General features: G+C 40.5%; 1 protein-coding gene across 1 annotated transcript in view; it reads left to right on the top strand.

The window, feature by feature from the left end:
- Nucleotides 1-26754, top strand: part of rhpn1 (rhophilin, Rho GTPase binding protein 1) — a 120195-nt gene that overhangs the window by 54228 nt on the left and 39213 nt on the right. Inside the window, exon 2 of the mRNA XM_039753751.1 lies at nt 7325-7440. Within this exon, the coding sequence (XP_039609685.1) occupies nt 7325-7440 (116 nt within the window). The remainder of the gene's footprint in view (nt 1-7324; nt 7441-26754) is intronic.

Raw genomic sequence — 26754 nt, 5'->3', positions numbered from 1 at the left:
TACAGTTCCCAGCATGCCTTATGGGAGTCCGTAGAAGTAACATTGCTCCTGGCTGGATAAGGATCTTTTGGTCCATTCCTGCTGGATAGCCAAAGTGCCCAGCTGCAAATTGGCTTCTTTTATCAATCTTCTGGCAAGATCAGGGAACATCCTGGTCTTCTTTGTGCCCACTCACTGCTCTGGGCTCCCAGCTAGGAGAGGGATTAGAAGCCATCCTGACAGGGATGCCAGCTCATGTGTACCGTCTATTAAAACACCACCTTCTAGGAGTCAGTACAGGGTCTACAATGTAGATGTCACTCTGCTGAGCTCAAATCCAAATACTAGGCCATGTGCACCCTGCCCACCTCACCTTAAAATCATACACATATGCACGTGGACTCTGTACATTCATATTCATATTTTAACTCTCTCTAATCATTCTGTGTATGACTCTTGTCTGTACAATACTTCACTGCTTGTATATATAATATTTATATTTATATGTGATTACTTGCAGAGCCCTGCGGTGGGCTGGCGCCCTGCCCGGGGTTTGTTTCCTGCCCTGTGTTGGCTGGGATTGGCTCCAGCAGAACCCCGTAGTTAGGATATAGCGGGTTGGATAATGGATGGATGGATGATTACTTGCAGTTAACTACTATTTGCACATCTAGGTAGGTGCATGTCATAGTATGTCATGGTACTGTGGTCAATAACAATATTATTATCTCTATATATAATCTTCATTTGGATCTTGATCTTTGTCTGCGAATGAATTAGAAGAAGAAGCACTAGATGGCAGTAGAGAGACAGCTAAAACATAGGCATTGCATTAAGAATCTCCTCCAGGCTTATACTACTGAAGACTGTAGTACTCCAGTCACACCTCAAAACACAGACATTCAAACTAAACAAATTGTTGTGCTTTAAATTAACTAAAGAGATCTTCATTTAGATCTTGATCTTTGTTTGTATGCGAATTCCATGCATGCGTAGACCACTTACCAGTTTAGTACGTTGTCGTTACTCACGGATGTCAACAATGTGCCAGAATAACGAAAGGGGTGGTGGACAGTGTTACGCTGGTTAGCTCCTGAGGCCTGGTTAGAGAATGAGATTGCCGAAGATAAAAGGTATGTGCCTACGTAACATATGAATGAACGAAAGACAGTGTGTAAAATGAATGACAACGTAACAGCACGTTCCAGAAATTATTATTGTTACGTTGTAGCCGGCGAGTGCTGCGCGTCTCACAGTTGTACCTTGGCTTGCTCACATGTTAGTGAAGTGATCCCTATTTATGCTTTAAAGAGCCTGGATATCTATGTGTCCCCCTTTTATAACCATTGCTCCGTGTATATTGCCTTACTCTTTGGATTGCCACAAAGCAACCTGCGAGATTGGAGAAAGGTTGAGAAGACATCGTGAGAGGAAACGATAGCGTCGTGAAAACGAGACAGACTGTGAACGGACAGAAGCAGAAATGCTCCCACACTACCACATAATTACTATTCGGACAGTGATTCCGAGTAGGCTGTTCCTGTTGAATCAATGTCCAAGGGTTTTCTTTTGTAATTTTGTTTCCATTATAAAAAATCAGAATGCTGTGCGATGAAGGGCCCAGTTCACAACTGGCAGCCGCTTTTAAACAGGGAGACCTTCACAGACAACTTTAACACACGCAACGTAGTTGGGCGCACATGGCTAGTTATTATTATTATTACTACCTCTTATACATTTACATTTTGTGTAAATGTTGGTATAGCTTTTTAATATAAAAGAGATAAAAACAGAACTCCCTCAAGTGGCAGATCTAGTTTGGATCTGGTAAATCATAAGAGAAAAGTATTTAAAAAAAAAATCCTAACTACTTTTATTTGAAAATGTGTAAATGCAGCAGGTGAAGTCTGGAAATCCGAGGGTCCTTTTGAGCAGGTTCTCGCTGTGTGTCACACACTGTGTCTGTGGTAATGCAAGCTGTAAAGGAGACTTTAGAGAAAAGGCCTGCTGCATTAGTTAGCACTTATCAGAAGATTTTATGGAGATGCATCAACTTTTCCATACTCGTACTTTGGTTTCACTTACAGGAGACAGTGATGATGTTGGCAAATGCCTCCCTTTAAGTAAATATCTAGCAACTATTTCACAACAAGAAAGAGAGTTAAGGGTCAAACTCTATATTTAGCCAGAAAGTAGATAAAATAGCATGACAATGTGAAAAATTGTGTGTATGTTTTCATGATTTAGGGTAACATAGTTACAGGATGCCTGTAAATACAGACTGATGATGAATAAATCACAGTTGTCTTATATGTTATTTTATGATATGGTTTTACATAATAAAGGTGTTAATAATTAGCATCGACTTTATTTTCACCTCCAGAAGTGGGTCGACCTGTGGCTGACATGGAATGAAACTTGTTTGCATAGTTGAAAATAGCGTAACAAGTGTGATAATGTCTGTACTCTTGCTGTGAACAGCCAGGTCCTCCTGGACAACAAGATTGCACCTTGGGGTCGTATACACTCCCACACGGACTTACACTGAACCAATGACAAGTCCGTGATTAGCCCATCATGCACATCCTTGGGTGTGGGGAAATTACACACAGCATTCGTCCATTTTTGAACCCTTTTAATTCAATCCAGAAGGCAAGATGTATCCAGGCTAGGGTTGTACCCTATACTAGTGCCTGAAAACTACCATAAAAACAAAATGTTTAAAAGTAGCATTTCAGGATTTTCATTTAAGTCTTCATGGCTTTAAGAGGGTAGTGGTACATAGTGTGGCACGACTGGGCAGCGTGCCAGGGAGGCGAGCAGTTGTGCAGCACATCAGGGAGTCTGGAATATGATGGGGGATTTTGGATGTATCTCTTACTTGTTTCTGAATCTTTTTGGTACTGGCACTGAGGTCCGGAAACTGGCATTGATGTTGAAGTCAAATTTTTAGTACCGATTCACGATTAATCCGGGCCTTTACACACTCTTAATAATAGCATTTCTTGTCTTGTGGCTTTGTACAGTTTATTTTTGCTTTCTTACATTTTGAATGTCTTTTTCCTGAGAGTATTTTATCTTTTGTAATTTATAATTATTGTGTCATTTTTATGAATATTTATTTGAACTAGTGTGGTGCTGAGGGGTCACCCGTTGCATGACTGCACTCAGGTCCTAATTTGAGATCCTGAGGTGGTTTCATCGTGTGGCGATGTGCTATATCAGTGCATGCTCCTAACCTAATTATCTCTTTCTTTATGCGTATCTAGTGTAACAAAACGCGTTATATAGGCGCCTGACCCGACACAGATGGACACGGAGGCACATATAAAATAAAAAGACTTTTATTTTTCTTCAACTGGAGGGGGCACGTCTTCCCTGTGTCCCCCAGCTACAACACAGTCCCAAAACACCAACACACCACACACTTTCTTCTCCTGCACCACCACCACTCCTCCCAAGCAACCTCGTCCTCCTCCACCTGACTCTGGCCACTGAATGGTGGTTGCTGGCCCCTTTTATAGCCCACCCGGAAGTGCTCCAGGTGCTTGATCACCTGTTTTCAGTTGCACTTCCGGGTGGGGCTGAAGACTTGTCCAGCCGGGCTCAGGGACCCATGCAGTGCCCCCTGGCGGCCACCCCAGATCCCAACAGGGCTGTGGAGAACTCCCATGGAACCCTGCGGGAAGCTGAGGCACCACCGTCAGCCAGGGAGGCTGCCACCAAGCATCCCGGGGGAGGTATTGAGCAGCTCATGGTTGTTCCCCCGGAACATATGTCGAAGGAGCATGTGGTATAGCGGGTCCGCGGCTTCCGAAAAAAGGTCGGGTTTTTTAAATTCATATAGTTGTGTCGTCTTCGTGGGCGTGATTGCATGACCGCGGGGAGTTAATGAGGTGATTGGAGCGAGTTGCACCCGCACGGGTGGGTGCGGTCATTCTTGTTTGCCTCATTAGCTTCCTGCGGTGTGTAATTAAGACACTGTGCCCACGGAGGCAGAGGGGTATGTATATATAAACGGAGGTACACCAGAGGGGGGATAAATCGTGGAAAAAAATAGAGATCGTGGGAGAGTAATGGAAGGAGGTAGAAAGATGTATGAAGGAGGAGGTTAAAGGACGGCAATGGCAGTCTAGGCTGAATGATCTGGCCACCTTAAAAGAGAGAGTCAGAACGAGCGGGGGCCCCGAGAAAGAGCGTTAGATGTAGGCGCTCGTGGGTGCTAGTTTGCCCCACTGGCAATTAGCGAGTGGGGTGAGCAGGAGAGGTGTCATCCCGTCGGATCTGAGGAGCGACTACGGGTGCACGAAAGATCACGGGAGGAGAGCCAACCTCGTCGTTCTGGCAGTGACATCGATTTGGAGGCCAAGACGGAGGTTGATAGAAGGAGAGAGAGTGATGGAGGTGGGCGAGAGAATAACAAGGGAGTGAGAGACTGCATTTTTAACTTCTACATTTTTAACCTCGGATTGTAAAGAATTTATTTATTGTTGATGGTTTTAACCCCACTGGGCACTTGTTTTTACGGATTTATTTATTTATTGGAACTTGAAGCACTGCACTGTTTTTGATTGTTTTAAATAAAGCACTGTTTCACTTTTGGAATATATCCCCTGGCTTTGAGAGATTTTTTCCCCATTCGTCAGCTCATCTCGGTGACATTATCGACGGTGTTGGGTTCAGGGTTCCCAAACAGACAAAGAGAGCATGAAAGAGAACCCGCATCGGCACAGAGCACCCCGGCTGGTCATGGGACCTGGCTGTCCGGTACACGAGGTAATGTTATTATGCAGTCCCCAAAAGAAAGTGAGCAAGAAAATAAAACAGACTGCATAATAATCACGGTATTATCTATCTATATCTATATCTGACACAAGTCTCAGTTTTAAATAAAAGGTGTTATTACAAATAATTACCTTTACAAAGTCTCCTTCCACCCAAATCCAACTCGACTGGGTGAGGCAGAGCAGCTCCTTGGATTACTTGTAGGAAGCACTTCCGGGTCAGATAGAAGCCCCACAAAGTATGGATCACAAATTTCTGCAGAACCCCCAGATGGCACCCAAGCAAACCAACAGGGCTGCTCTACGGGACGGCAGCACCCAGCAAACCCTGCAGGTGTCCATATGGGTACTGTTGCCCGGGGATGCTGCCACCTAGTGTGTTGGGGGAACCAATGGTCAGAATAAGTAGTCTCTCCTGGCCGGGTAAGGATCTTTGGTCTGTCTCTGTCAGGACGCTAGTGTAACCATTTCCCAAATGGTATCTGCCAATTTTCTGGCTGAGGCAGGGAATATCCTGCCATCCTATTTGGCCATTCAATATGGTGGCCTCCCAACTAGGTAAGTGATCATGCACCATCATGGTTGGGATGCCAGCCATGCTGTCCATCATAATATACAGGGGTGAGCAAAAGTACAGTAGATTTACAGTTGTTCATATGGAAAAAGACAGGCAGGTTATGACTGCTACTCTCTTTAATAATAATAGTAAGAGGAAGATAAATAAGAAAACAAATGATACAAGTAAACAATACAATAATTAATAAATAATAATACAAGAATAAACTCTGTGTATTGCGTACTCAGAACTGTAAACCCACTTTTGCTCATCCCTGGGCCTTGCAAACCACTGGGCCTTGAACCTTGATCATGGTCTTCACTGAGTGCTTAAGACCTGATGCTCATAACACGAGCCAGGAAATGGTGATTTGGGCTATCTCAGGCACATTATTGGGGTTCTGGTCCTTCTTGTGACAAGCAGGCAGGTGAAGAACTAAAGCAACATCTGATGACAGTGAAACACAGTGTACAGGGAGCCTGATCATCTTCATCGCAAACACAACTTATACCTCTACACTCTTGAGTGCAAAAGATGGTCGTACACAGCGTTAGGACACGACAAAGGTGGCAGCACCCTCACCAGAGTGACCTGGGGAGATGTGTTTGGTTAGAAGCTCCTAACCTACCTTTCTTTGAGGACTGGAGGTCTGAGTGTTTCCTGGCATTGTATATTGTTATATACTGTACGTTTAAGAACTTTTGCAATTATTATATATTAGCTGTGTAAGCCCGGGCTCCTAGAAACTATTGAAATTGTCGGGGGAAAAAAAATGAAATGCAGAGTCAGCGGTTTTGTTTATCAGCGGCTAAGCGAGTTTCTCTCTCCTCGAATGTTTCATTTTGCCGATATGCTCGCCTCGCTTGTGTATTAGCGGCTAAGCGAGTTTGTCTTTCCTCGGTGGTTTCACTTTGGCGATGGAGTCGGTTTCTTTGAGCTTCATGCTGTAGCCTCGGGCTTCTTTCTTCTTCCGATGAGTTAACTTGGGGCTGCCTTACCGGCTCTTTAAGCTTCTGGGCCGGACAGACAGACAGACACACACACTTCCACACGTAGACATTTATATATATAAGATTGTAGCTATTGTGGAATGAGCCCTGTTCACAGACAGGTAGACATGTTGCAAAGCACCACCACACGTTTATTTACAAATAATACAGTGCCACAAAACCCACTTCACCCCAATGTCCAGGCCTCACACTGCCTCTTTCTCTCTTCAGGCTGTCTCCTTGCCTCCTCCAAGGCCTTGTCCTTCCTTCTCTCCCGACTCCAGCCATCAAATGGAGGGAGGCGGCCCCTTATATACATGCCCGGATGGGCTCCAGGTGCTTCCCGACCCTCCTCCTCCGACACTCCCCTGTGTGGTGGAAGTGCCGGCTGCGCACTCGGGTGTGACGGAAGGGCTGAGGTCCAGGGCTCCAAAGGCACCGGGCGCCCACTGGCAGTGACCACGGGCCCCTACAGGGTTGAGCTTCAAAGTCCCCAAAGCAACCTGGGTGGTCGCCCCCCACATGGTCTGGGGAAGGCACAAGCCCTCCTCAGGTCCTCCTGGGCATCCCGGCTGGGTCGCCACCCCAGCCATCTCCGACACTATGTTTAATGATTTATTTCAACAACTGTAAAATGGTACATTCATTTGTCTAACTGTATACATTTAAACTTCTCAATATAATTATTTGAAAGAACTGACATTTGAAAATGAACTTGCTGGTTTAGTATATCAATCAATCAATCAATCAACATTTATTTATATAGCACATATTCATAGGATTTAGATTTAGACAATCACTGTGCTCTATATGTATATTTGTTTGTTTTTTTGTTCTTCCTAATATAATTAACGACAGATAACAGTTTGTATACTTCATTTCTGTTGTTTCTTTTTTTACAGTTAAACACCAGTGTCTCATGCTGTAGCATTGTCACCAAGATACTCATAGCCTTCCATGAATCATTTTTCTAGATTACTTAGATATTTTCTTTCTTTTGTTCCTACATGTATCAGGGAAGTGATCCGCTGTCCCAGACACAGCGCAGTAAATTGCAGCACCGCAGAGCTCGGATTAACCAGCAGATCAACAAGGAGATGAGGATGAGAGCCGGGGCAGAGAATCTCTTTCGGTAAGTGTCCTAGATGTTGTGTGGCGTTAATCCGGTGGCCTCAGTGCAACTTTCTAAATCAGTTTCGAGATCAGCAGTTTGAGCACATGAGTAAGCTATCTTTGACACTGCCATTACTACAATAGATTACACTACAAGAGATGTTATTCTGCCCACCACAGGCATTTCATTTCATTACCAGAGTTGGGGTCGTTACTCAAAGTAAGAAACCTGATAACAAATCCTTATTTCTTCTCTCATCTTGTAACAGGATTACTTTACTCTTTACTTCCTGGGAAACATAATCTCATTACAAATTACTTCACTTTTCACATTATCTTTTAAACCCATGCAAATATTTATCATTTGGAAAGTACAGAGATAAACCCTAAATGCTCTTTGTGTATTGTAATTAAGAGGAAATAACTAATAACAGTGGATGTGAATTCAGCACGTAAACAATTAAACGGCATGAGTTACATTAGCACTGTGCTATGTCAAACGTAAGAACTAGGCAGTAAAGGATTTTGGAATTCTTAATAAATAAAGAGAGGTTAGGAGCACACGCCACATGACAAACAACCACAGGATCCCAGTTTAGGACCCGACTGCAGCCATGCAATGGATGACACCTCAGCACCACACTAGTTCAGGTGGAATGAAACCAGTGTGAGGTTTTTTATGGTGGCCGGAGTGCCACTTCTGCCACCAACAGCCAGGTTTTCACTGCCATTTGGGGGGCCGGATGCAAATTGACGTCATAACCAAGATGGAGCAATTGCAGGTTAAAGGCCTTGCTCAAGGGCCTAACGAAGTAGATTCACTTTTGGCATTTCTGGGATTCAAACTGGCAACCGTACAGTTGCCAGTGCAAATCCCTAGCCTCAGAGCCAATAAATAAATAAAATGAAATGAATTAAAACAAACCTTAATAATTTAAAAATAAAATGTACCACTTGAACACACACAAACACAGAGTCGGTAAACAGTAAAATTATTGCTAGTGTAGCAGTGAGCAGATGAGAGCCCTTGGTGAGTGGGTGTTGTCAGCTACCTGCCCTGTTTATTGCGTAACCTTATTAATACGCCCAACTCTGTGCCCTTTACACTCTCGAAAAGGCAGGTGGCAGCCTTAAAGAAAGCATTTACATTATTGAATTGGCTATCTTACATTCATTTACAAATACACTAAAGATTAAGTTACCTTACCTGTACACAGATGTCTCCATTTTCATGGGAACAGATGTGATGGAACAAATTGAAATGCATTCCGGTGTCATGATCTGGCTTATGATGTTTAATTTTTTTCACAACTGTTCTTTGGCCTCTGAAACAAAATGGGTGTAGTTGTTATATTAATGTTTTGTTTCTTTGTGTTTTAATTCTTGTTAAAAATGATGCCCATTCTGCACTGTCTCGCTTTCCTTATGGATGGCACTATGGTGCTGGGATGCAGCTCTTGGAGGTTGACATCACTAGCAAGACATTTTAAACGTTGGTCCCTTATATTCCTTACCATCCAAGATTGGATTCACTTAAGAGAAAACGTCATTTCATACAATTAGTTTTTATAACTAGTTTACTGGTTGGACGGATTAAAAGGCAGAAGTCTACGTGACCATCATCATCATCAAGCCCTTCCGTGAGAACCCTAGATCCAAAGAGGACTGTTTCATTTATGTTAGGTAGAATGCCCAGAGGGGACTGGGCGGTCTCATGGTCTGGAATCCCTACAGATTTTATTTTTTCTCCAGCCGTCTGGAGTTTTTTTGTTTTTTCTGTCCCCCCTGGCCATTGAACCTTACTCTTATTCGATGTTAATTAATGTTGATTTATTTTGTTTTATAATTGTATCTTTCATTTTTCTATTATTTAATATGTAAAGCACTTTGAGCTACTGTTTGTATGAAAATGTGCTATATAAATAAATGTTGTGGTGGTTGTTGTTGTTGGTTACAATTTGATTCTGAATTTACTTCTTAGGTTTTTTGGCTCTGATTATGTGTACTCTTTTTGGCTTGTGACTTCCCGCTCTGTTCTTTGACTATGATTCTGACTAAACTTCCTGAGCTTTGTTATTTAATTATTATCTTTGCGGTTACAACCCTTGTGTGAAATCTGACTACTCTGTGCTATCTGTCAATTCTGTTCTCTCTGAAAAGTGCTATTGCCTTGCGCAGGCAGTACAGCTCATATACTCTATATTTTATGACACATAATGTTTATAGCTAGTGACGAGTGTACCCCGCCAAATTAGTTTGATGAAATCATGGAAATGTTTGGGAACTTCAACAAACTCAGCAAATGCACTTAAGTCAAAAGGGGAAAAACAAAGTAAGCCATATTTTTGAGTGGATTCTGATGGTGAAATGGTCTTTTAAGCATCCCTGATGACTAGGGAAGTGCCTGCCAACTTTTCTGGACTGATGTTTTTGGCCATATATGTGACCTGAGCTGTGAGGCAGCATTGTTAAGTGCCAACCAGTGTGCCTCCCTAATAGAACTAAATATCAGGAAAGTAAAATTTCTTGCAAACAATAGCAACAAGAGCAGAGAGCAACAATTCACTGAGGCTTGGACCCCACAAATTCTATAGCAGGTACTCGTCCTTCTCAAACTGAAGAGAGTTCTTTATTTTTCCTGTCACTTCTGCTTGCTTACTGCCGCAGCTACCAAATACTGTAAGCACAACACTAAAGTATGTGGATTCTTCAGTCCTACCTGTTTGCTGCACAGCATTCTGGGTAATATTATTCAAGTGGCACACTCACATATTACACACAGGGCACATAAGCCGCTTTTCCACTGCATAGTACGGCACGACACGGTTCAGTTCAGCTCACTTTTGCGGGGATTTCCACTGGGAACAGTACCTGGTACCTGGTCCTTTTTTTAGTACCACCTCAGCCGAGGTTCCAAGCGTGCCGAACCGTTACCAAAATGTGACGTGTAAACTCTGCTGGTCACTGATTGGCCGGAGAAAATCGTCATTACTGCGTCACTGGCTATTCTTTTCTTTAAACGTACACACACGCGGAAGTTTGTGTCCCGTCTCTCCATCGCTGGACGCAGTTTGTTGCATAAGTGGATGAATGTTTCTTCAGACATTCGAAAGTTCTCCAGCCACTGAGTGTTTGTAAAACCGGGAACAATCACATCCCACCACTCTGAAGCACGGTTAAATGTCCAAACAGATGGTCTGTTGCAGCGACTTTTTTTGCAAAATGTGGAAGATTTGTAATATACAGAATCAGCATTTTAATGTTACACTGGCAGTTAAGTTCATTTTATGCTTTGCAACAGTGATAAAAGTTAGCTAGTGATGTGCTTTTTAGATGCTTACCCTTGCGCGCCGAGCTAAAGTGTTGTCGTTGTCTGCGTGTTGTTGTAAAAGTTCCACGGTGTCACGGCAGTAGAGGCGGCGCAACTATAACGACACGTGAATAATCCCGCCCACTCTAAAGCGGTACTAAACTGCAGTCGAAACGCAAACCGAGCCGAACTGAGCCGAACCAAGGTGAGCTGTACTGAACCGTGCTGTGCCGTACTATGCAGTGGAAAAGCGCCTAAAAAGGCCATACAAAAAGATGTTACCTTTAAGACACACACAACTACATTAACACATTTCCAGATTCATTCTGCATGTGCGTTTTGTGCTTAAATGTATTTGCAAATGTTCCTGTAATTTTTAGTCCACTACTTGGATCAGTGTTATATATTGGGGGACTGTCCCATCCAGTGCTGGCTGCTACAGCACCGTCCACACAAAGCATCATGGGGTACTGCGGGGAAAAAGTTTTCTAAGCTGACCCCACAATGAATTTTCAGAAAAAAAAAATAAAATTGGCAAATCCAGCACATTTTCGCCAAATAACACAATAGTGTTTTCACGTGATTGGATATCAAAGACTTTTTTGCCTTGGTAAATTAAATTCCTTATGAACTCTTTGATCACAAGACTGTATATCACAGTAAACAAAAACCTTGAAATAAACACATCTTGCTGGAATTAATGTGTTGCCATTCATCTTATACCGTGAATTTGAAACTTGTAAACTGGTGTCAGAAGTGGGATTTTTATACACATTCAACAAAAATATTTTGGAAAATGTGCTGTTCACAAATAATACATCATGTATTTTTGTTTAAGTACAGTGTATTTAAACAATCATTCAAATAGCAGCAGAGGTCTGGTGACCACCACAAGCAAAATGTGTTTTAAATAATACTTCATGAGCATACAGTAGAGTGTATGTTTTTTCTGTGTAAAATTGTACATTGTGTAGCTGAGGATAGAGCCTATATTACTGTACTTTAGTGTTATTGGTTTGAACCAGGCAGAATCCATTATCCAACCCTCTATATCCTAACTACAGGCTCACGGGGATCTGCTGGAGCCAACCCCAGCTAACACAGGGCGCAAGGCAGGAAACAAACCCCGGGCAGGGCGCCGACCCACCACAGGGCACACACACACCAAGCACACACTAGGGACAATTTAGGATCGCCAGTGCACCTAACCTGCATGTCTTTGGACTGTGGGAGGAAACCCACACAGACACGGGGAGAACATGCAAACTCCATGCAGTGAGGACACGGGAAGCGAGGCAGCAGCGCTACCCACTGCGCCACCGTGCCGCCCCCAGGCAGAATCAGTAGAGGGAAATGTATCAGAAAACAATCCATATTTGCTAGGATTGGAAATGATGCTTGGCCCACAGTAATAGCTTTTTAAAAATCTGATAATTTTCATTTGCAGGTAAATGCTTATAGATAACCTACTCTGATCCCTTCAATCTCTAAACTCTTTTGCATGGTTTGTCCTTAAAATCAGCCAATAATACACAGCATTTAATATTCGTTTATGTTTATCTTGTTCAATGCATATATTGAATGGTCTTGCTTGTACTAGACTGAGCTAATATTGGCCATGTCAACAAGGTAACAGCGATAAGCGTTTCCTTTAGTCTTTGTATTGTAGACATGGTGTGCATGGATTGGCTTAGAAAGCCATACGCTGATCTCTTGCCTTGTTCCTGCATTTTGTTTTGTCTTTTTGTCTGACAGATGAGTGCTACTGATTTGCTTGTAGGATGACATAAATGAGTGTGTGCTTCTTAGCAGATTAAATAGAGGGAGTTGAAAAATGGCCATTTATCACTCTGGGTTTCTAAGTAAATATCCAGAGATAAACATACCTCCCTCTAAGCTTGTTAGCCTCCTCCTCATTTTTTATAATGGAAAAATAACACCGAGGCTTTCCTGTTAAAACGAAAGAAAAAAAAAGAGTACTTCTGTGAAGCATTGTTTTGCTTTTCATTTTTTGTAGTCTTCAGTGAGAAGTCAATCAAAATGACACCTTTTTAGTCTTCAGAAATTCAAAGGGTCCTTCTTGATACTCTGTATGGATGTGGTCTTCATTTAACTTCAGTCTGTTTGTTCACAGATACTGGACAACTGTGGAAACTCCTCACAGCTACTGCCCAGCTGAAATTTAAAACTCTTTAAAACTTTAGAGCTGTGTGGTGGCAGAGTGAGACACTGTGACATCATGTCAGCCAAACTGAATTGTGGCATCTGAAAAACAAAGGATGATGATCAGGGTCATTAAGTGTCTGTAGGTTGAAGTCCTCACAAAACAGCCTGCTTTGTATTCTTTTCAGAATAAAATTGGTTCACAGAATCTTCTGGAGTAGTTTGTTTGAAAGTTTGAACTTTGCAATCCAGTGATTAATCAGGTTTGTTGTAGTCAGTGATGACTCACTGGGATTTTAAAAAAAAAAAAAAAGGAAAAACAACCTTATCAGTTTCCAATCTGGTTAGCTTTTTGTCTAAAATCATCAGTGGCACAAAGCCGTGTGCGCTGTGTGACACTGTCAGTGTTAGTCAGGCATGGAGCAGCTTTGTGTTAAACTGATTCAAATGCAAAAGATGCTATTTTGAATGTTCTTACTTTTAAGAATTTGAGGAATGTTCATTATTCAGAGAGAATCAGGCTTTATATTGAGGTGCACTGGAAGGCAATAGGCTTTGTCAACCTAATCTTATGTGAGAGCTCCTGCTTCAGTACTAGTCACCAGTGATGGGAAATGGTGAACTGGCCCGGCATAACTAATCAGATGTCAGATCGTGAGGTGCACAATGGGATTCTGAATGTCTGAAGGAGTGCACGAGCATCATTCCTCATTTACTAGATTACAAAGAAGTTTAAGATTTCCCCAAGAATGAGTGTTGAAGAATTTGTTGGTAATTCTTTTAGATAAAATTAGTCCACCCGGTTTTTACTATTTTAGTTAAGACTTTAAGCACTTGTGTGGTGTGTACATCTGTCTGTCTGTCCGTCTAAATAGAGGTATTTTCAGGGCTATTGCTAAGGCGCACCTGTGGCTACTATCTTATCAGAAGACAGATGATGCCAAACCCGTGTGGTGTGAATGTGCCCAGTGCTACCATGATAATTGTTAAGAAGGTTTAAGTATGTTATGCTACATTTATGTCTCTGATGAGGTCAGTATATTGCAGCTCAAAGATGCCGTGCCTTGTTAAAGCATCAGTCCCTTGTATTATCTATGGTATTGGAAATACTAACATAAATGTAATTGGAAAGTTGAACATGACCATCAATGTTGTTTTTTTATATAATACTAGGGGGCTCCGCCCTCGTGTTTGGTTTACCGGATATACAATACAATACAATTTATTTTTTGTATAGCCCAAAAACACACAAGAAGTGCCACAATGGGCTTTAACAGGCCCTGCCTCCTGACAGCCCCCCAGCCTTGACCCTCTAAGGAGACAAGGAAAAACTCCAAAAAAAAAACCTTGTAGGGAAAAAAAATCTAAGAAATCTTGGGAAAGGCAGTTCAAAGAGAGACCCCTTTTCAAGTAGGTTGGGCGTGCATTGGGTGTCAAAACAATACAGTACAATACATAGAACAGAATAAATCCTCAATCTATACTAATAAAAGGCAAAGCCCTCACTCACTCACTGACTCATCACTAATTCTCCAACTTCCCGTGTGGGTGGAAGGCTGAAATTTGGCAGGTTCATTCCTTACAGCTTCCTTACAAAAGTTGGGCAGGTTTTATATCGAAATTCTACGCGTAATGGTCATAACTGGAAGCAGTTTTTCTCCATTTACTGTAATGGAGATGAGCTTCAACGATGTGGGGGCGGAGTTTCGTGTGACATCATCACGCCTCCCACGTAATCACGCAGCACATAGAAAACCAGGAAGACCTCAAAAAGCGCTGAAGAAAACATGCATTATATAATTGAGAAGGCAGCGAAACAATAAGAAGCGAGCGAGTGACATATACAACCATATTCATGAGTTCTGCTACTTCGGAAACAAAGCACGATGTAAACCTACACTTTAAATTAAGTTCATAGACAGGCTGCCACTGGCGTTTGTAATTTAGTGCCTGCCCATATAAGGCCGTCCGTCAGCGGCAATCCAATAGCAAACTGCCACGGGTAAATATTCACGGGTGAAGGACTGTGCTTATGGAGAGGAAGATGAGATGGTCAGGGTGGTGTTTGACACAAACTCAGCGAAACTGCGAGAGAAAGTTTTAAGTGCCAGGACTAAGGTAACATTAAATACAGCCATGGACATAGCACGAGATGGCACCAGCACAGCTGGGAAACTTCGATGCATGTACACCGAGTGGCTCACGTGAACTGACGCAGTGCACAGATAAAAGCAACAGTTCCAAAGAGCGCTGAACAAAACCGAATTACACAATTGAAAAGGCAGCAAAAAATATGAAGCGTCTGATAAGCATATTCATAAATCCAGCTACTGCGGAAACAAAGCACACGGTGGAAAAAGTCAATGTCCCGCTAAAGGAAGACAGTGTAAAAAACCCGTGCATGCAGTGTGTCAGGTCTCAGATAAAGAAGAAGACGAGCTGTTTATTGATGCAGTAAGAAACGAATCGATGAATGAAACCTGTCATCTTTACAACGATTGACAAACACGGAATGTAACTTGAACACAACACATCCTACAAATACGAACCTGATTGAAAGAAATAATGATAATCAAATCCTTGATGACAGCAACACTCAGTAACACAAAACAAATACTGTATATTGACAGTCATGTTACGTTATTTTTAAAATGTTCCCTTTTCTTTTTCTACCTTTTTTAACACACTACTTCTCCGCTGATACACTGGTATATATATATATGTATATATATATATATCCACTCTACATACTCGAATAATGGATACTTTATTCGCCATCAATGATTGTTTTGGTAAAGCCATACTCAGTGTATTCATTAGATGAATGGTAAAAAAGTAAGAGCGAGGGGAGGATGACTCATTGAGGCATGCAGGCTGTAGTCTTGCGTCAACTCTATCTGAATTGCGATCACATTTGAAAAATATATCTTTTCAAGTTCTATTTAGTCCATATGTGTAAAACTCAAGGGCCGCGGGCCACATCCGGCCCGGCGAGATCATTTTATATACTGTATTATTGTTATTAAAGCCCGGGTATATGAAGCGCTGGTAACACAATAAACTACAGATCCCATAATGCAGCGCTTCAGCTGCCTTGCCGAACACTTACCGCTTACTAGAGTTATTGCGCACTGAGTTTGCACGGCGCTTTGGTGACTTTGAAGAACAAAAAAAGTCCGTCTACATGCGGCTCGAACCTTGTGCATGTTTGGTAGCACATATCTGTGTGAGAAGCTCTTCTCAGTGATAAAGACTAACAAAACAGCACACAGGAGTCGCCTCACTGATGAGCACCTGCAATCCATCCTGAGAATCTCCACAACACAGAACCTCACACCAAACAGAAACGAACTTGTGGCCAAAAAAGATGCCAGGCGTCCAGCTCTAAAATGACATATGAGCAAAGACAACTGAATGATTTGATTTGTTATTGCACGTAAGAGCGGGAGTCAACCGTTTTAACAAACAGCGTATAGCACTGATACTGAAATAGCTGTGTGTGTATATATGTAGATATGTATGTATATGTATATATATGTTTATATATGTGTGTGTGTATGTATGTATATGTGTGTATATATGTGTGTGTATATATGTAGATATATATGTATGTATATATGTGTATATGTATAGATATGTATATATATATGTTTATGTGTGTGTGTGTAAATATATATATATATATATATATATATATATATATGACAACAACACTCATCACTCACAACAGTGACAAAACAATTACATTGACAATCATGTTACGTTATTTTCAAAATGTTTCCTTTTCTTTTTCATTGCTTCTTTAACACACTACTTCTCCGCTGCGAAGCGCGGGTATTTTGCTAGTACAGTATAAAAATAAAAATTCTAGAAGTACGGATTAGAATTTCTCATTAGATGATATCACATAATATGATTTGGATTTGTTTTAAGTCCTGGAGACCTCATTCATCAAGCTGCCTCCCCCATTTTGCCATTCCACAGCTGAAATAGCGCTAATCCGATAAAAGGACCCCTCTTTCCCACGATTCCTGCGATCCTCCATCAGGGATGACTTTAACTTAGGCAGGCAATATACAATTTAAAGAGATTGTTATTTTCTTGGGAATTGTTACATATGCATTATTTTCACTTTTACCTTAAAAACTTTTGTAAAAACAATACTTTAATAATACTTTATTTTCGGCCCCGTGTGTGATTACATCTCTTTCTCGCCAGACGTATAATGCTGCTTGCGTTTTGAAGAGGGGGCGGCTAAGGATATGCCGTTGCATCATCTGCTGTCTTCCTATTGTTGGCGAGCTGCACGTTCTGCTTGTCTCTTGTCATTGTTTTAAGAGCTGGGAGCACATGATGCTTGTCTGACAGATGCAATCCAACAACTGCTAGGGTTAGATGTCTGTGGAGTTGTTTTAAATGATGGCCTATTGGCTGGTCTCGCGTGACGGAGCGGGGCTGCTGTCACGCTGCCGTTCGATCTTTTTAAGCCTTTACAGCCGCTGTCCTTTTTCCTGCTTTGTGTCTCTGCTGCTCATGTAGTCTCGTTCGTCTTGCAGATCTTTTTAAATGTCTTCTGAGAAGATCAAGTATCATAGCCTTCCTTTTGCTTTCCAGGACAAGATTTCTTTTTATAATAGCGAGAAATGTAACAAGGCAATAGATATAAAAAAGCTTCTTTCATCAGTTTTCGCTTCTGTCCATTTGACTTCACTTTTGTCCAGTAGGTGACACAAGACCCTCTGTAGAATATGGGCTTATATACAGTAAGTGTTTCTTGTGTCAGTTTGTTCCTTTTTTCCTTTTATGGTATAGTTTTTCTTTTTCTTCTGGTGTTTTGGATTTGTTGTGGATAGACAGATAGATAGATAGATAGATAGGGTGGCACGGTGGCGCAGTGGTAGCACTGCTGCCTCGCAGTTAGGAGATCCGGGTTCGCTTCCCGGGTCCTCCCTGCGTGGAGTTTGCATGTTCTCCCCGTGTCTGATTGGGTTTCCTCCGGGCGCTCCGGTTTCCTCCCACAGTCCAAAGACATGCAGGTTAGGTGGATTGGCGATTCTAAATTGGCCCTAGTGTGTGCTGTTTGTGTGTGCTTGGTGTGTGTTTGTGTGTGTCCTGCGGTGGGTTGGCGCCCTGCCCAGGATTGGTTCCTGCCTTGTGCCCTGTGTTGGCTGGGATTGGCTCCAGCAGACCCCCGTGACCCAGTGTTCGGATTCAGCGGGTTGGAAAATGGATTTATGGATAGATAGATGGCATTGCTTTTGAGTCTTGTAGAACTGTGTGTTTGGAGTTTCTAATATAAGAGCCTACAGTGAACTTATTGTACAGTACTTGGTTATATATCAACTACAAAGGCTACATCAAGTGTCCTATAGTATGTTTCAAGATGCAGTTACCATGATATCAAATGGACTTTATGTGAATTTTAACACCGCAAGTGTCATTCACCAACAGTTCTTTGGTGTGAAGGCCTCCTTCGTATTACAAATTGTTTTTATGAAGACATACAAATCACCACATGTTGTGTAAAAAATACACTTACCTCTAGCTTAATCAACTATTAATCTTAAAATTTTGGTGACAAACTTTGATGCCATTTTCAAGGTTTATTTTCTTCGATTTATTTTTGTAGAAACAAGTTTTCTCTGTGGTTTGTGTTCATAGTTATAGCTATTATGATCGAGGTATGCCTTACATTTTTCAAGTAAATACTCTAATTCACATTTTTCAGCAGTCACACTTAAGGATGTCATATGCAAAACGAGGTTGTCTTTTTCCAAGGATCATCTTAATACATTCAAGTGTCAATTATTATTTTTCTAATTTACTGTTTATATTTTCATTCTTCTAGTGTGATTCATGGTAACAGAATTTTTCATGGAAATATTTTTTAATATTTTGTCTGCTTTGAAAAACATTCAATTAGAAACAAAGTGCAGTATTGTTCTAAACCTTCTCATTCCATTACTGCACTGACTCACCCAAATGAGACAATAAAGATTTAAAGGAAAGGGCTTAGGAGATGAAGTGTAGTAGAGGAATAAGCCATAATCAGAGCCAAAGTTCAGTTACCAAGTTTAGATAGATAGATAGATACTTTATTAATCCCAAGGGGAAATTCACTAACCAAAAATTAAGGTACATAAAACAAGAGCAGAGGACTAAATTTAGGAAGTAACAATCACTAAAAGAATCACAGTCCAGCACAGGGATTATCCACAAACTAGGATGACACATGGGTGCCAAAACCAACCTTTTATCTTGTCGCATCAATGACGCTTGATGCTGCAACCTCCAGGACCATGCAGCCTAGCAAATGGAGCCAAGAATCACAAAGTGGCAGTGCCCATATAAAAAATAAGATGGTGTGAAAGCATAACACAGTAAAGCTTTAACTTTTCTCAAAATGCAAGAAAGAAAGAAAGAAAGAAAGAAAGAGGGAGGTTATTTTGCAGTTCTTGGGTTTCAGAGCCCAGACATATAATTGACTTCAAACAGATCAGGAGAACACATACACATGTCATAAAATCAGCTGATCATGGTTGCTGGGACCGATTCAGAGCTTATTGCAGCAACATTCAGCACAACACAGAGCCCAGCTCTGGATGAGGTGACTCTTAAAGAGGAACCTGCAAGACTTTGCATATTAACTGTGCCTCAGCCCCTAACAGCTTTGGGATACTTCTGCTTTTGAAGTCTAAAGTGTACTGTACAAACATATAAATTATAACCTTAAAGGCATAGTTTTCGTCAGTACCACTTAATAAATAACGAGTTGGGAAAGTACATTTTTAGATATGTCTTGCTTTGTTTCTTGCATGTGTGGATCATCCCATCCACATGCCCATGGTTAGCTGGTGACTCATATGGGCCCCAGTGTGAGTACTGCAGTGAGTGCTTGTGGGGGCCCTGGGATGGTCTGACGCCCTGTCCAGGGTTTGATGAAGTATGCGAGGTTGTATATTTAGAGACTCCATTTAGAGACTTAAAAACCACATCTACTGTGTATTTAAAGACTCGTCTTCTGTTAATTATATATCTATCTAATGTAAATGTGTATAACCTTAATTTTTTAAATTGTTCATTCATTATTTTTCTTATCTAATTTTCATTTGTTTTTTCTTTGCTTGTAGCTATTTCTTTGACATCCTGTATAGCACTTTGAGCTACATCCTTTATATGAAAATGTGCTATAGAAATAAATGTTGCTGTTCTTTTGTTGTGCTTCATTGCATCGTGATGTTCTTGCTGGGGTCTTCATTGTAAACAAATGTCTGTCTTAGTAGCGTCAATACAGTTCAAATATAGAATCCTTATTTATCTTTGCATTTGTACCTGCTGTTTTCTCTGACCAATATAAGATACCATTAAGCCCATTAATAAAACAGTTCCTCTGCAAAGATATTTTCAGTTTTATTTTTGAAAAATGTTGACAGATAAGATGCCCAGTGGTGGCTAGGTGGTCTTTTGGGTTAGGCCAACCCTGCAGATTTTGTTTTTTTTTCTCCCTCAGTTTCTGAGCTCTGGGAATTTGCTGTCCTCCTGGTCATCTGACCATAGCATCAGACCTATGAGACTATGAAACAAATCTGTAAATAAGGACTCTACCTCATCTATGACTTGTATAGTTTTGTTATGTTAAGTGCGTGTTATTTTCTACATTTTTTACTAATCCTCGTCTGTCATGTATTCATTCTTATTCATACCTATTTTCAATTGATTTTCTCATAAGCTCTGCTTAATGAGGTGCCGATTCTTGTCATTTATTAAACCCGTTCTTTAATTCCGTGGCTTGTTGTTGCTCTCATGGTGCATTAGCAGACATTTCCAAAACTATCGATTTTCTCTTTCTGAGAGCTCTGGTAAAAATTTTTGCGACCTTAACAGATCGACATTCCTGAGACCTTCACCTTTCTTTATTTTCAGATATTGTATGATGGACACCAGTTGTTTTGGCTCATTTTGTATCTCAAAATTGTTTGGCAGCTAATTAAGGAAAAAGAAACAATTAAGGGGTCTGAGCCTTCAAGAGCAAGTTAATTAAAATCAATTCAAAAGAAATTAACAGTAAAAACAGGCCACTCATTAATAAAAGGGTTAGGATGAAAACCTGCAGCCGCTGCGGCCCTCCAGGACCGGAGTTGGCGACCTCTGACTTAAAGAATTAACATTAATGTCTAATTGATAATGCAGACATTCCACGTTAGAATAGCAGCAGTGTTTTAACATGTAGTTTATACAGAGACCACAATGCATATTTAGACTCTGTTCGCTGTTATGACACACAGTGATGTAATAGTCAAAATGACAGAAAGACATCAGAACAGACAGAAGCACATTTCAAATGCATGCAGCCAAATAGCTCTCTCTTCTGTCACCGCTTTGATGGCAAAGCTTTCTGAGGAGGCAGAGGGAGGGACAAGAAGACAAAGTGCAGAGCATCATTGCGTTACTGAACCGTATTGTATCTGCACTTGGTGCTATGGGAAACATTTACTTGAAGACTTTCCCATGAATAAAACTTGTCTGTGATGACTTGTGTCCGAGCCGGGGTATTTGGAGAGCTGCAGCGCCACCTGGTGGCCACACCTTGTTTGAGGGAAACTGAAACTCCACTAGGGCAGTGACTGGCATGGAAGTTGAACCCATTTCGTAATATCAATACTTATTTAATATGTGATGCAAGATCTTGAAGGTGCCCACTCCCCATTGTGTAATGCATTTTTACACATCTGTATTATTATTACGGTATTTGTTTTCAATCCTCTTCATGATAGCCTTTCATCATAAATGGTTACTTTTGAAGTGCAGGTGCAGTTTTGTAATTTCTCAGATCTTTATGAACTTGTTAGACATCATAGAATAATATTTCCTTCTTTCTGTTTTTTTAGTAGTTTGTATTGATTTTAAACAGCATGTGTGTATAGGGTAGATAGATAGATACTTTATTAATCCCAAGGGGAAATTCACATACTCCAGCAGCAGCATACTGATAAAAAACAATATTAAATTAAAGAGTGATAAAAATGCAGTTATAACAGACAATAACTTTGTGTAATGTTAACATTTACCCCCCAAACCCGGGTGGAATTGAAGAGTCTCATAGTGTGGTGGAGGAACGATCTCCTCAGTCTGTCAGTGGAGCAGGACGGAGACAGCAGTCTGTCTGAAGTTGCTCCTCTGTCTGGAGATGATCCTGTTCAGTGGATGCAGTGGATTCACACAGTCTCTTGAGTGTCACTGTGTGTAACCCATCCAGTATTCCTAATTTTTAAAAGACTTGTATTTGGTTGACTGATGGCTCCAAATTTCCCAGTGTGGCCATGTGCTCGAATAGGATATGCAGTGGACTAGTGTCCTGTCCAGGGCTGGTTCCTTTCCAGCACCTAGTGCTGCAGAGACAGACTCGAGTTCTCTATATCCCTGAACTGAATTAAATGGTTCTGAGAAAGTCAGGTTGTGCTAGAACCTTCAAGGAGGAGTCTGCAGGTTGTTTATATTCTACCCGAAGGCTGGAAGATAACCAGAAGATGAAACGTTGTCAAAACCAAAAACAAGGTGAAACCAAGAGATCGAAACCCATTAGGCTTTAGCGCAGTAGGTTATCAGAATACAAAGTCAGAGGGAAAACTGAACATTCAGAAATCAGCAATATCAGAGAAAGAGAGAGAGTGAAATTCAAGTTTTTTTATCCAAATCATAGATACAAATGAATTGTCATACCAGTAATGGGAATGATAACATGGCAGTACCCAAAATTAGGGTGTGATACTATGAAATGAATAATGACTAAGATCAGGAAAATTATACTGCATAGAAATGTACCCAACATAAAGAAACCCATATTCCCATATATACACAGAAAAATTATTTTTAAGAAAAATATATTCTCAAATTGAACATCTATTAACAGTTTAAGGCTAACAGGATTACACAGTTCTGCCTGTAGATACGAGCCAGTACTAGTTGTATTTTTTGCAAGTGACCCTTTAGTGAGGTAATTAATTAATTTTACGTGAAACAACACAGTCAGCACTATTTCAGGACAAGATAGGTCACAGGGATGTGCGTACTGTTGGTTAAAATCTACTAATAAAGCAGTTTATTGTTTATATAGTGCCATTCATTATGCTTCTGAACAAATGAGTGGAATCAAAGGTTGCTGCCCACGTATAGCACAGCAGCACCCTACTTGAAGAATCAGCGCTAGATAAACGCATATAAGCTGCCGGAATATCATGAAGTGTTAGAAATACACTCAAAGGTCTTGACATACATATAATAAAGTGTTAGCAAATATTTGCACTAATCATACAATATAAATAATAAAACTAAAACATGCACCTCTACTCCTTCATTACCTTAAACAACTGATTTTTGTCAGAAAGACATCTAAAGCATACATGTAAAACACTTATCTTAATTGCTTAATAATTAGGCTCATATCATCTTAAATTTGAAGCTATTGGATACATTTGTAATAAAGAGAAGAAAGTCAGCAGTGCCAGTGGTGATCAAAAATCTGGCCCTATGATTTGTATAATTTCTTCTCAGTGGGTATGGCATAGATCAGGGGTCCCCAACTTCGGTCCTGGAGGGCCCCAGTGGCTGCAGGTTTTCACTCTAACCCTGTTCTTAATTATTGACCTGTTTTTGCTCCTAATTAACTTCTTTTGAATTAACTTTATTTGACTTGCTGTTGTAGACTCAGACCCTTTGTTTCTTTTCCCTTATTTAGCAGCCAAACAATAATGAGATACAAAATGAACCAAAACATGACGAACTTTGTCAATTATACAGTATCTGAAAATAAAGAAAGGTGGCAGTCTCAGAAATGCTGTTCTGCTCAGGGCCACAAAACATTTTAACAGTGCTCATAGAACAGAGAAAATCCACAGTTTCAGAAATGTCAGCTATTGCACAATGAGGGCAGCAGCAAGCCATGGAATTAAAGAACGGGTTTAATTAACAACAAGCCTCGGCATCCAACTGAGCCATTGGTTGGAGTGAAATTGGTTGAAGTTTGAGGCCCTAACTTAGTTGGTCTTCTGTTGGCTCACTCACTTCACATTTCATTTCTGTTTGGATGCCATTTAAGGAAAGAAATGAAGCAATTCAGAGGAACGATGAAGAAATTCAGGGGAACAAATCTTAACAAGGAAGTCAATTAAAATGAAGGGCAAAGGATTTCATTAGCAGTAGAAAATGTGCACTAATTAAGAAAAGGGTTAGAATTGAAACCTGCAGCCACTTGGGTCCTCCAGGACCTTGGGGACCCCTGACATAGATGGACATACTTGACAATACTTCCTTAATTAACATCCCAGTCTGAGTGACCACTGCAGGCTACATTATTCTTCTTTTTAGTATCCCATGCAGTGCCAATAGTTTTGGCTTTGTTAATTGTGTTTCCGATTAAAAAATGCACAGGAGCAAATCTTAGTCTGGCTCAGATTCCTGCAAAGTCAGTCCTGAAAGCTTTTTGTGGCTGCAGGTTTTTGTTTCATCCTGATTGCTTAATTAGAAACTAACCCTTGTCATTAAGAGATCTTATTAAATTTTATAGCATGTTAGTGTTCTCATTCAGCCCTGGCAGGTCATTCTTATATCAGAGATTTTTTTTCCTTTCCAAGGATATCATTCGGAAAGTTATGAGTAATTCTCAGTCCTTCACTTTATTCTCTTCAGTTTCCTTCAAAATATTTTATTAAACTAGATAGTACACGATGAATACACACTGGTGTACTGTATAGTAAACCGCAATATTTGACTTCTAATTTTGAAACTGGGTTGTAACAAAAATCCTGTGACCACGGCAGCTCTCTGGCACCGACTTTGCAGACCCCTCATCTATATGATTATACATTGTGGCACTTACTGAGAAGTTAATTATTGTGTTCTTTGAAAATGAGTATTGTTTTTTCATGACTAGTCCACACAAACTGTTGCAGCGACCCTTAGGCAATACATAATAGAAATGTTAGTTGAGGAAATGAGAAACTGTGAGCTTCTTTGAGGCTAAAAACTTACAAATGGCTTTGTATTGTGTATCAAGTTGTCTGGTGAGTTACACATGAATTATTCATGGTTTGCCAAATCGCATAATTGCATCATATTAGTCATTAACTGTAAAATAGCAGAAACTGTCTGAGATGGGAAGACAAGGCTTTAAGAATACTGTCAGTCACATACACAGTCATGCAGAGGTAGTTTAGAAGACCCTCTTATCTGTTTTTAGAACGTATGTGTCATGTGGGCTTAAAATCTCAAGCGTTAGCCTTTTCACTTTTTGTCTGTTGGGCCTTGTGTTTACTTCACTCTGGATGTGAGGGAAGATATCAGTATAGTATTTTTCATTTCTCTGTCATTGACTAAGAACATTATTTTTTTTTCATTTTTGTTGTATCTGCAGGTATAGGAATCTCTTCACTCCATTAACATTTGCAATATGTTGGGATGAAACAGCAATAAATTGTATTACTGCATACATACAAATAGATATCACTACTGTTATGTTCTGTGGTTGTTTGCAAACCATACAGTTTATGGATATTGCCATTTTAAATTCAAGTACCCTGAGAAACACCTAACTGGTAACGTCTGTTCAACTCCAACTGACAGGACCACTTGAAAGATCACTTATGCTGAATTTGGTATTCACAAGAGATAGCAGAAAAGAAAGGTGAAATCACCCATCATGGCTGCCAAAGGTGCATCTGCTAAATACTAACTTGACAATACTTAACCCACCACCAATCCAAGCCTTCCTGGGCCAACTGGACAGACGTGTCCCCACAGATTCATGGTGGGAATGGAATGTTCTTGATAATGTGCAATGTTTGGCTTATACCAAACATGGAAATTTAGTCTGATGGCCAAAATGCTAATTTTGGTCTTGTTAGACTACAGCGCTTTCTTCCAGCCGACTTCAGAGCCTCCCATATGCCTTCTGGCAAACTCGAGCCGACATGTCAGGTGCATTTACATTACAATCAAGTGAGCCCGCTTGACTACTGACAGGTGATCTCCATTACCAAGTTATGTGACGTCTAAAACCAAGTGGCTGCACCACTGAAGATTTAGGTGTGTCCTAGCCATTATTTTGTACTTTACAGTTGTAATTCATTCAGACCACTTTGCAGAGAGCTGTTTTCACTTTGACATGTAACAGTCTTTTTCTGTTGATCAGTTACAAAAAAGTCAAATTAAATCCACTGGGATAAAATGTTATATCATAATAAAAAGTGAAAACTACCAAAGGGGGTGAATATTTTTATAAGCACTACAGTTTTTCACTCTAATGATTTATTTTGTATTTGCCTTCTTTTACTTTTACTAATTGTTTTTTTAAAAGCAAGCCTTTTAAAGCACATTTTAACTGTGTGGTTCTACGGCTGATTTTTTTTTTTCCCACCATGTTTTATTTATTTATTTAGCTTGCATGTTACATTTACTCATCATAAGCCTGCATACACATCTTCTGGATTCTGAGGGAGGGTGAACCATTTGATTAATGACTCGCAGATTTGGGTCAAATTTAGCAGATGCCTGTTAAAAGTAGCAGCTGTGCTTGAATGAGAAGTGTGTTGGTTTCATAGGCCACGGTTTTATGTAATTAGCCAATATGGTCAGCAAAACTGTTAGTTTTACAAGGCAGAGTGCTTTAAGATAGCAGTAACATTCAGAAATTGCAAGATTAAAACTTACTCCCTGTGACTGACAAACAGCCAGTTTGATATTTAAAGGGATCTCCTACGCAACATTCCACATATGGACCTAAGCTATAGGCAGATGAGAACACTGTTACTCCTGGAAATGATTGGGATGGTTTTTATTTCTATATGTACAAATTATCTATCTATC

Source organism: Polypterus senegalus, chromosome 5 (assembly GCF_016835505.1).
Source record: "Polypterus senegalus isolate Bchr_013 chromosome 5, ASM1683550v1, whole genome shotgun sequence".
In the NCBI taxonomy this organism is placed as follows: domain Eukaryota; kingdom Metazoa; phylum Chordata; class Cladistia; order Polypteriformes; family Polypteridae; genus Polypterus; species Polypterus senegalus.
Note: the sequence above shows the minus strand (reverse complement) of the source record. Positions and strands in the feature narration are given on the sequence as shown.